This window comes from Zootermopsis nevadensis, unplaced genomic scaffold, assembly GCF_977971745.1.
Source record: "Zootermopsis nevadensis isolate Lab colony 2312 unplaced genomic scaffold, Znev_1.0 Znev_ptg000029l, whole genome shotgun sequence".
NCBI lineage: Eukaryota > Metazoa > Arthropoda > Insecta > Blattodea > Termopsidae > Zootermopsis > Zootermopsis nevadensis.
In genome coordinates, this window is record NW_028259161.1 from 1,702,585 (window position 1) to 1,714,839 (window position 12,255).

At 42.9% G+C, this 12,255-nt stretch overlaps 2 protein-coding genes across 3 annotated transcripts in view; one reads left to right on the forward strand and one right to left on the reverse strand.

Moving 5' to 3' along the window:
* Nucleotides 1–11,770, reverse strand: part of LOC110840846 (paired box pox-neuro) — a 49,862-nt gene extending 38,092 nt beyond the window's left edge. Inside the window, exons 1-2 of the mRNA XM_022086124.2 lie at nt 11,627–11,770; nt 3,808–3,869 (exon numbers count right to left, since the gene is read on the reverse strand). Of these exons, the coding sequence (XP_021941816.2) occupies nt 3,808–3,820 (13 nt within the window). The 5' untranslated portion in view covers nt 3,821–3,869; nt 11,627–11,770. The remainder of the gene's footprint in view (nt 1–3,807; nt 3,870–11,626) is intronic.
* The window catches only part of MED20 (Mediator complex subunit 20), a 204,785-nt gene that overhangs the window by 50,201 nt on the left and 142,329 nt on the right, over nt 1–12,255 (forward strand). The gene's annotated exons all lie outside the window — the stretch shown is intronic.

Below are 12,255 nucleotides of genomic sequence, written 5' to 3' on the forward strand. Positions count from 1 at the left end.
ACAGTGATTAAATTATCAGAGAAATTACCTTCTCTCTTCTTTCAAAAATTCACCAGCAGAATTTATCCTTAGTTTGTTCAGTCCGGTCTTTATCCTTATATTCTGTCACTCTGTGATCTTCTTAATATTATCCTCCCATCCACATTTAGGTCTACCAAATGGTCTTTACCCTTGACGTTTACCGACCAATATTTTAAACGCATTTCTAACCTCCCAGATACATGGAGCAGCCCGTCCCATGTTTAAAAATATAGTGGATGTATATATAGACAGACTTGGAGTGGCGCTTGTGTTTGGCAGCTAATGCGCAAAGAATGCATGGAGGTTTACCTCCACATCTCCTTCGGGGAACAATGCCCTGTCGGTGTGAAGAGGTGTACGTAACTAACTGATGTGCCCCTTTGAGCTGAGCATCCCGGCTATCACGAATAATGAAATCTGAATAACTTGTGGTATAAAAAATATCTGTCACATTTTTTATGTCTTGATTTAATGAAACGTCTGTGTGAAAATTCATGGGAGGTCCAGTCTTATTTCTTCTGTGTTAATTGAAAATTACTGTGAAATTAGTCTCAGGAACAATTTAGTCCAGATACATAACAATCAAAACGTTGATAGAATCATAGCATGCGTTTTTGATCGTGCAAGCACATAAGCGTTTTTTTGTATCTGTATCATGTCTCGAGTATTTGAATTTCGATAGCAAATTGAAATATAAAAATCTTATGTTAGAGCAGCACCCGTTGGGGGGGGGGGGGGAGAGAAGATAGACCTCACACGATGTGACGCGGTAATGCTGTCACTTTCTGGTAGGGGATGACCAACACTGTTCAATGCAGAACATTAATATTTTCGCTACAAAGATATAATGAACAAGTATTTTCACTAATTGTGGAAGAAATCTGAAAGTTGACTCTTTTTCCGTCAATTCTCCTCTTTTTTTACATTTCTGTTACACGCACACAAGTAAACTTAAAAAAAATTACATAACGAAGAGCTTCATTAATTGACCTCATTTAAGATATTATAGAGATAAAGTAAGTTAGGAATAATAGATGGGCGGGTAATTTAGCACTCGTAGAATAATAAGAAATGTATACAGCAAATTTTAGTCAGGAAACTTGAAGAGAAGAGGTGTCTTCGTACACCTAGGAAAAGGTGTATCATAATAATATTAAAGTGTATCATATGAAAATAGGGTGTGAACTTATTCACTGAATTAAACAGGCTCAGGATAGGGTCCAGTAGCGGGCTTCAGTGAACACGGTACTGGAACTTTTAGTTTCATAAACAACTAAAAACAACTCGAAGATCTGAACTACTATCAGTGTCTCAAGGACTCTATTCCATGGAGTTATTTTATGATATCTGATATTAAAAATATCGGACATAAATCCATTTAGTTAGATCAGCAGGCAGAAATCGGGTTTGACACCCCTGATAAAGATTATGGCAAAAGGAAGGACGCACGCGAGTCGTCTGGAACAAATCTGAAAATTATTGCTCTCAATTGCCCCGTTTAGACATTGGGCCTGCCCCATAGGAAAGAACCTATTTTCATTCGAGGCCTGTAATGTCCTGTCACACCTTTCGTGGCGCTAATTAGAGGACCACCCGGACTGTGCCTTCATGCTGACTGACTCAGCACAGCGCTCGGCGCCATCTTGAAATAAATGGGTAACGAAGAGAGCTCTTCGTTTCCGTGACTAGTTTGCATGTAGTACCAGCAGGATTGTGACTAATGACACCGTATCAACTGAGATGTGTTGTTGCGGTTACGATGGGCAACACGAGTGGAAGAGGGTAAGAACGTTTGTACAAAATTTTTAAGGTTACTTTTTAATAATATCAAGTTTAAAGACAGAGACAAAGATTGGAGGATACTATTGAAATGTGTCTTAATGGAATATATTTGAATAATGTAAGTTGAATTAGAGTAATATAGAAATGGATTCAGTGAAAGGCTTTTCGTATCTTTGAAATCTGTTACCGAGGGTTGGTGAATTAGTAACATAGATAATTGTTAGTTAGTTACTCAGGTGGTCAGTTATTAAGGCATCTAGACTGGTAGTTAATTACGAGGTTCATTTTTATTTGTTTATTTGGCACTGCTAATAGTTCATACTGTAACTTCCGATCATAGGTTGATCAGAGAATAATGGATTGGAAAGGATATGGAAGGAAATGGCCGTGAACTAATTTAAAGTACTGCCTCGACAGTTGCTTGGAGGAACTCACAAAAACAACGGAAATCCTTGGTCAGTATAAATAAGCCACAACTTCCTTCCACATCTTTTTCAGTTCATTATTCAGTATTCATCATTCCATTGGATGCTGTGAAACCTGAGCTACTGACAGCGTCGGTAAATTAATATGAGACTTTATAATGCGATGCCAAGAATAATGAAGCCCGTTTATCTGTAGCAACGTTATTATTCGTGCATAAGCTGCGAGACAGACATGGACCGCGCCTGACTTTCGACACCCGTTATACAGCGTGACGGAAGCGATTTGAGCCTGCATATACAATCTGCCAGGTAGCTACTTATCCCCGCCCCCCCGCCGATGACCCGTTCATAAAGCCAAACCTGTGCTTACAAATTTCACGCTCGGTTGCAGCAAAATAAAGGAAATGTGCTTCCTGCTGCGTCGTGCCTCGCCAGTCTGAAGTGTCTGATACAGCAACCCCTTGAACACCGAGATCACACGTTCGAATCCCGCTCGGGATATATGGGTGTATGTTCGCGAATTTATCAAATTCGTGAATATTCAAAATTATGTAAGACTTGAGGTCAAAATTAGTTTAGAATCGAAACAGAAGAAGTTATGAAACTACTTCTACTCTGAGACCAGCCATGTACCAGGCCAGAGGCGAAGACGCCTCCTTAGCACCGAGGACGTGATAATGCGCTGATACACACCTCGTGGATCGGTGATAAAAGAGAATGGAGCAGTTGTGGGTGATGATTAACAGGGAGAAACGGAAACACTCGGAAAGAGACGGCTCCTGTGCTACTTCGTTTGCTGCAAACTTCAATTGCCACTTGAAATCGCCGGGGATTAAACTCGGGCCTCCGCTTAACAAACCGGCGTCTAACCACCTGAGCTACGTCACGGCCTAAGTAGTTGATAGACAAAATCTTTGATATTACGTCATGAAATAGACGGTTGTCCTATTGTTTGGATGCTTCATCGCAATCTTCGTCATTGCTTTAGAATATACAAAGATCAGAGCTACACATCGCCTTACGGTTTATGCTGATGATGTTAATTTATTGGGTGCGAACATATATCTCACAAAGAAAAATACAGACACTTTATTTGTGCTAGTAAGGAGGTTAGGTTGGATTAGTGTTTAAGAAAATGAAGCTGAAAATAAGTAAGCACCTGTATGCCCATAGGTCATCAGAATTCATGACAAAATCATAGTACAAATTTATCTAAAAAAAATACTTCGGAAAAAAAAACAGGCGATCACAACGCCTCCACATTGTTGTGGGAAACAAAGTGGAACTAATTTAACGATACGCTTTTTGGTTCAGCCTTATTCATGTTGTCTACAAAACGAGTTGGTTTTTACATGCTTTGGAACTGCAACATTTTAGCAAGAAAGCAATTAATTTCTCCACCTAAGTGTAAAATCGAACTCGTGTTACCTTACTGACTCAGCGATAAGTGTGTATACCAGAAGTAAGATTATAATGCTCAGAGTCTATTGCTGAACCACCAGAGCTGCCTTGTTTATCCCATACCCTCGGTTCGCTGGATGGCTGAATACAAAATGAGACGGGTTGTCAGCTACTTTACCTGTGTGAGGCATGTCGCTCCTGCTGCTGAGTCCCGAGCTCTCTCCCAGCCTCTCTCTGCACCTGTGGAAACAATAATACGTTAAATCTCCCTGGAAGGGAACTTGAAAGTCTGACTTCCTTATATTCAAAGCTTCCAAGACATCACTCTGCTGACGACCAATTGAAAACAAGTGACTCTCTAGTATCGAAACTTACTCGCGTTTGCAGCATGAACTGAACGCATAATAAGTTAGTCGTTGCTATTCGACCGTTGACCACAAGATTCATTTCCAGCCAGAAAAACGCAGTCCATGCCCTGTTTCCTAAGATCCATTTTAAAACTTTTCTCCCATCTGCGTTTATGTCTGTGTTTTCTAGTTGATCTGAGTGACCTTCACATTTTTCAACGAAAATTTTACGCTCATTTCTGATATCCCCACGCGCGTTGCGAGCTGTGTCAACCTCATCCTTCGAACATTCTCCCAGCACTTATTTCTGCCTGCAATATCGTAAATCGGCACGTGCTCGCCGACGTTTTCTGAACTGAGAGAGTACTCCTACTTGCTGTTGCTGATATTAAGAAGCACATTTCAAGAGCCGCTGCCCTCCTGTTGGTCCTCGTTCCACCTCCTCATGCTTTTATGTTTCTTTTTCGCGGGTTTCCTCAACGGCTACATTTTTCAAGATATTTTCGTTGTGCCTTACGTAGCTTCCTTGCACGCGCGGTCTCTATCTACCTGCAGATACTTCTTAATGACCAGAACTTCGCTTTTCCTTAATGCAAAGTTTAAAAGATGCAGTGATTATCGGGACGTGTTCAAATCACGCGACAATCCGTCGGAAGCCCCGCCCTCAAAGAACTGCAGGTGTCCTTTATCTGTCATCACCAACCCCAGATTCGTAAACTCGTTTTAAGAAACATTTAAAAATAGCTCTAAATTATTTTGAACGTGGCGAACTAATCGTTATTACACATCATATTTCTTTGTTGTCGTCGCCGACAAGAAACAAGAACGCGTGATAAGTCTCGCAGCGTGATCTGACGTCATCACATTAGCATAACAAAGGAACAGCGTTGTGCCGAAACGTGATGTTCAGAAGGCACGTGAATAATTAATACTTAATCCGCAAACTGTTATTGACGGTTCGTACAATCGTTCTCTGTTAGTTATTGGCCTTGGCTACTAGGCCAGTATTAACAGTTATTCAGTTACACTTTATGGTGCGGTTAACTGTGCTGCAGGGTGTGGTACCGAGTTTGAATCTCGGTCCCCAGGTACTCGGCTTCGTACATGGGAGGCTGTGGCTTCGAATCTCGACTGAGACATATTCTGATTGTCTTCTTTCTCTGGAGGGAATGGATTCTCTATATTGCCCTCAATTGCTGGAGTAATTCAGGAAAGAACTGTTAGCTGTAATGTGTATGCCTACAAAGTGGCATTCCTAAATGACGGAAAAGGTCGTGTGCCTAGAGGAAGACTTTTCGCTTATTATGAACATTAGTGACTGAGGCTTGCCGAGGCTTTCCTCAGTTCTTCCAAACAAATGCTGAGATAATATCTTAAAATATGCCAGTACATTCTGCATATCTCCCATCACATCAATCAACTGCTTTATACAGCATCAGATCTTGCGAAAATATCGTTAAATACCCAAAGAATCAGTCGTTTGCTTTTATTTGGGTACTTACGACATCAAAAATAGATTAGATTATGTCAGTGATACCAACATACGATTATTGACTAGGTTCTGACACCAGTTCTTTTAGAAGCGATCACTTTGCATAATTCTACTCGCATGTAGTAACGCTAGCATACAAATGAAAACACTTGAACTGTTCTCGTTGCAGGAAGTGGTCGTGGGGGGGGGGGGGGGTGCTAATTTGTCCTGTTGGAATATTTTATTGTGCTTGGCACATGGTCGGCCACACGTACTGTGCTCATGTCTGATGCTTATCGCCTCTAATAGCTTCTAATAGCGCCCGTAGCCACTGCACCGCGTCTCCACGTTGCAATTCGACATCGTATAGGCGAAATCGCCTTTCGTGTTAATATGTTTCTGCCTACATCATTGACGAACGGTCCGGGGTTCGATTCTAGGCAGGGACAAAGATTTTGCTCTCTGTGTTTACATCAGAACCGTCCCCGGGGTCTAGCAAAGTTCCTACCCACGTAATATTTTCCTGGGGCTAAAGCGACCGGAGCGTGAATTTGAGTGTCAACCTATGTCTAGTCCCAGTATACGTGGAGTTTTACTCCCATGTTCCCCACACGCTTAAATTATCTGTAGGTCTGCAGTGAACGGTTGCTTGAACGCGAAATGCTTCTTACAGCTGTTCCCTCTTTCCGGAAAAGTCGTCCATGCCATTTGGTAGGAGGCCTGACGTTGGTTCTAGCACTCGGCCGCCGGCCGCACTTTAGGCAAGGTACACAGATGGCCTGCGGGCCTCGTGATGACATCCACTGATCTGCATTGCTTCTCAAGGTGAAACAATTTCTTTGTAGTAATCAGTCACATTCCAGCTCTGAATTTTTGTTTCGTGATGTCTCTTTATTTTCTATTTTCTTGTGTTTTTAGTTCCCTTTAGTCTCTCATTCTTCGTTCTCTATTTATTTCTCTCTCTTGCCTCCTAGTCCTTTCTCTTCCTTCTGCTGTACTCATTATCCAGACATTCAAATTTCGTTTTTGTGTAGCCAGAAGCGAGACGGCAACAGTTTTCTTGTAAAGAATCTGACGAAGGAAATGAGCCCATCTTAAGATTACAGGGTATAAATGTTCGTTTACACGAACTTTTGCTTTGTAGTGGAGACACTTTAAAATTTTATTATACAGCAGATAATGCAAACTTTTGAGGTCTGTTTCCGTGGCTATTCAGTCATTTCACTATTTAATAATTGATGTTATATAGCCCGAAACTGAATCGGGAAGGATAGGTAAAGAAACACTGATCGTATTTTCTAAGGCACTACCCTACAGAGCATGGGGTCGAGTGGTTAGCATTCCCGCTTGTATTTGGATATGTTCTTAGGTTAAAATATTTGGCCCGGAGTACAGCTATTAAAGTGACTTTCGTGCTTTTCTTCAGTCATTTCAGACAAATGCAGGGCTGGTGCCTTAAGTTTGACTACGACCGATGTACTCTACATTATTTCAAATGCATTATTCAATAATATCAGTCGATTGTCACAAGTGGAATTTTATTAATTTCTGTAGAGGTAAAAAGGAAACCTACACACATTCGACCGATAACCAGTTGAATGATATTTTTATATAAGGGGCATTTGCCCACGGCTCCCACTAGTGCTTCTTAATAAAGAGGTTACGTTCTTGATTAAGTACGTAGGATGACAGGTCTCACATATATCGTCTGAAGAGGAGGGAGTCCAATTACGACTGTGACATATTATTTTACTTACTTAGGCTGTAGGCCTATTGGCGTAGAATGTTAATGGCATGATGTAACTTTTGGGACACGCTGTGTATAAAGGCTATAAGACCTACGGAAGCTTAAATGTGGCCTTGTAATGATGAATCTTGCTTCACTTTATAGTGCGCTGATTGCTTCCTATTCTACACGAAATTACGTACCTGGTGGAATGGTGGGGGGGGGGGGGTTGGAGGAGCGGTGTCTCTGGGTGTCACTAAAACAAGACTGCGATGATAATGACCGTCTGTGGTGCACAGCCTCGGGTGGCCAATTTAATATCTTTGATTATAAAACGGCATAAAAAAGCTATCAAATTTGTATTTTGACGTATAAGCGAGATGAAATTAACATCTGATAGCCACGTTCTGCTGGAGCCGGTTCGCACAGAGACAAATGATTTATCTATCAGTTGCTCCTGCGTTGCAACGGCCTAACCTTTCAGGCGCCGGTATTTCTCAGCAGGAACGTGTGTAGCTGAAGTCAGCACTGGTAAACGAAGTATGAAGCAAAGCTCCACACCGGTTGAAGTAACCTGCAGGGGAGTGGGTCTCTTATAGCAGGGAGTTTCTTGACCGCCTGAGCGACGATCAGCTTCTGAAGAAGATGTCCGCTCAGTCGAGTCGTATTCGGCTTTCATACGTGGTCGCGTTAAGAAGTATTACTGTTTAAATGTCACACACAACAGCAAGACTCGAACACAGAACTCGGGATACCACAGAGCATTAATATCCGTACTAAGCGGAGTCATCCTTAAATCAGTTGGCAGTTTGGTCACAGACGTGTTACTGAGCCATAGACATTTCACCCGTCCGTACTAATTAAGGCCACGCTTGGGCCGCGACAGAAGAGCGATGGAACACTAAGACGCTCAAGAAAGAAACCTGAGTCAGATAAAAGATAAACGAATCGCGATGGGTCGTCTAATGGTGCACTCACTTACATAATGCATGAATCTCTCTCTCGCCGCGGAACCGTGTAAAAGACCATTCAGTGGCGGAGATTTGCATAATGTATTGAAATACATGCAAATGAGATGCATGGTTGCTTTGCATGTTGCCGGGCTGTTAGGGGCTGTACAGTACGTATCAGTCAGTGAGCAGTAATTAACAGTATCTGACCTTGTAACGGGAAGTCGCGATGTCTGTTAGCTGATATTCTTCTCGGGCGTATTTCTTTCACGTTTTAGTATCGGCTGTGGCGGGCAAAAAGGAAATATTTAGTACAAGTTAATGTTGGACATTTAAAACTTTCACTTCACACACACGCACACACTCGTACAGTAGATTACCTCATGCTGATGTAATGCAGGCGGAGGTCACATTCCTAAAAATTTTGAATGAAAATCAACACCGGGGATTAGAAATTTGCATTTCAAATTAATTTAAATGTAACAGAAGACCCTTATAGAGAAACTTCTTTTAGGGACAATAAAAATAAACAAATGACCTTCGTAAAGCTGATGAGTATTTATGAAATAAGGCGCGTGTTGGGACAGAGAACAGACTTCACGTTGCATTAAATTATATGAATGAAGTCATGATAAAGAAGAGGTGGCATTTCATGCTTCGAGAACGCCTCTAAAATTTAAATGCCAGGTTTGTTCATTTAACAGCGCTGACTGAAGATTTATTATTATGCATTGGAATAATATAAGAAGAGTGTTTAAGATACTCTTGATGGACCAGCTTCAAGCTCCAGCCGTCTTAGTTCCGGGTAGAACGTCTCAGGTACACTTTCTGGGTTACAGAATCAGTCTGAATACGGTGGAAGCGACCACTTCCTCTGCCGGTAGTCGCACCCCGGCGCTGCCCCTCCCCCATTTGCTGTGATTGCACTGAGCTATAAATTACGCGTTATAATAATAGGGACGATTCGTGTGCTCCTGTAAACATGGCAACGATCGTATGAATGAAGTCTGGAGGTTTTCAGGGCGAAGATTTCGACGTTGATCTTCTGGGTTGTAAGACCGTGTGGCCGTTGTAGGAATATACTACTACTTCCATCTTCAGCAGGGTTGGCCATTTACCAATAATCTCACTTCAGCCCTGGAGATGGAGGCAGTGTGTTTTTCTACGTACCTACTTACAAGTCCACAGGGCGACACTTCTCGACAAGGACTGTGCGCCATGGAGTTCATAATACTAATGATAATAAGTAATAAACACCGTGGTAAAGTATTGTTGTCCTTGGTATAAAAATTTGGAAGGTAACGTGAAGACATGTGAAGCAAGCTACATTACTACTGCGTACCTGCAGTGACTACACGTCAATATACTCACAGATCTTGCAGCAGAAAGAATAATTACAAATCAGATTTCCACCGCTTTTGGTATTTAGTTAGCTTCGTGATTCATTTGTTCTCGCCCGGTTTACTCATCACCTGAAGGCCTGGGTGTTGGTCCGTCCGTCATAGCCGTGCACGAGAGGGATCGGCCAGAGCGAAACAAATTGCTGGTTGCGGTCAAAGCGAGGTAGCCAGTCGCGCGCCCACGGCGATGGGGTTCCTCTTAAGCGTGAAGTATGTTGGAGGTCGAGTGGCGTAACAAGTTTTTGTGGCGCCGCTCTGTGCACAGGAAAGCACAAGGAGAAGGAGTTCATCTGGAGCGGGTCAGAAGGCGGTGCTGGCTGGCTGTCGAACCGAACGGAAGCTCATTCCGTTATGTTCGAAACGTCAGTTAAAGTTGGTTCTGATGTCTGGTGTTATTTGAAAAACTAAACTATCCGAAAGCATTCGAGTACCAGGTCAGAGACGAAGCCCCTGACTTATGGCGGCGGGGGGGGGGGGGGTAACAATGTGCTGTTTGACCAAAGATCTCGGACTGAAACCTGTCCCAGTGCCACTTCGCCCACCACGAATCTCACTTGAAATCATCCGGGATAGAACCCGGCTCTCCGCGGTATGAAGGCAGCGATTACCCGCCTCAGCGTAGGCTCAGCCATCATCATTGTTATTATTTTTATCATTGTTGCTTTGGTTTATCTCATCACTATATTTAGATCTGTTAGGGCTAACAGTGTTTTTCACAAGTGCACAGCGACAGTTTGAATTCAAATGCATTTTTACACATTTAATCCTTTGGAATACGAAGCTAGTCTAAATAATATTTAAAAATGCATTTCACACCTTAGAGAAAACACAAAGCGCCTCCATAACGAAGATCACCTAGTAAAATCTGTCCAGAGAAATCCATAAATACACTGTAGGCTTTATGAAGGGTTAAAGAATGTTAAAACAGAAGGTAACATTTAACTTGAGTGACTGACACATTAATTAGTTGATCTTTGTAATGGTGAAGTGTTGTGTTTCCTTTGCGGTACGGACTGAATTCTGAACTATTATTGAATCGGGCTTCGGCTTAAAGTATACCTGCCTCCCCCCGTGTTAACATCATAATATCACCAAATGTAGTCCTCCCAGGGTTAGTAAGGAAATTTAAAATTCCGATCGACTGCAGTAAGACCTTGCTCAACTTCTGTCTTCACTCCACTTTTCATCCTGGCTTCTCTAATTCGAAACGCCTTACTATCTCTTCAACCTACCTTCATCAGGAGGACAAATGGACACTACCTGGTAAACCTCATAGGCATACATTTATCTGTTTCCTTCATTAAATATCGTCTCTTATTATCCCACCCCAATTTATCTTAGCTTTAATTCGGCTTCAAATGGTCAGTGTCATTTCTCGTAATTTAACTCTCAAATCCATATTTACACGTTTCTTCGCAGGTGCTCTCAGGCGCCTGATAAAGAATAACAGTGCCAGATAAGGAGTACGCAATTGATGACCTCGCCTGTTGTGATAACTAACTTCGCCTCACCTCCACCTATGCCTTTGTTGCGTGCAGTCCAAGCTCCTCACTGACTCGTCGTTGCAGTCTTCCTTAAGCATTTTTTTGAAGACCCTTAATCAGGCGGTCAAACGACTCCTTGTTTTTTTTCGGAACCTCCCCAGTGAGAGTGTCTCACGGCGATGTCGATGTTGGTCCTCTGGACTGAGAGGCCATGTGGACTTGGTAGATAGGCTGCCAACGTTTCGAAGAAACATACTGCCTTCATCTTCAGAGTGTGTTAGTGCGAAACGCTGGTATCAACCAATAATTCCACACGATGTTACAGTGTATGTGCCCAGAAGACCGAAATTGACCTTCGAGTGTTCGTAATCACGAAGTCGCGCCTTTGAATCATATCCTGAGCCAGTTGAATTTAGTCCACAACTCCGTACACTATTTCTCTTCGAGATAGGATCCATACCTCGGTCTTCCATGAGTTTTATCTTTCCTTCACGTTTCCCAAACAAAATTTTGTACGAATTTCTCATTTTCTTATGCACCATACATGTCCCTTTCAATTCGCCCTCCGCTATTTTGTGACTTTTGACCCAATTCGACGAACCCTAATTACGTGGCCTACCTTGTTCTCAATGTGTGAGGTACAGATATCCGTGGCTCGGTCGGTCACGCTGAGACACAAGTCTTCTTGTCCACTTGCACTCACTCACTGGCCCTGGCACCGTCATGCCCCCTGCAGGGGCGTCCCTCCGTCGTGTCACCATACACACCCTTCGCCCCCCACCCATGTGCTCTGTTTGAATGCCAGGGGCACCTGGAAGGCGTGGCGACCCGAGCCAGAGCACAGCCAATGACAGTCGTCAGAGGAACATCTTCCATCGGGAAAGTGGCGAATGAGAGGGCATGGTAGGCGTTACCCTGTCGACCAATGGGAGATCTTCAGCGTGATAATGCAGCAGGCAACATGTGCCCCCTCGCACTTGTAACATGAAATAAAGATTCGTCTTCACCCTAGCACCTGCTGAGCATCGATTAGTTCAAAGGGCACGTCACTCGGACGCAAAGAAGCGAGAGAAGACGCTGGAACTCGAACAGCTTTTCAGCTGCATTGTCCCTGAGATACCCCTTTCGAAGTACAGAGGAACCAAAATGTACCACACTTCAGTTTCCCTAATCACCATTAACCAAGTTCTCCTTGCGTGGATGGTGATGTTCTGGGTTCTTGACTAAGTTGCCTTCAGGACGGTTTTA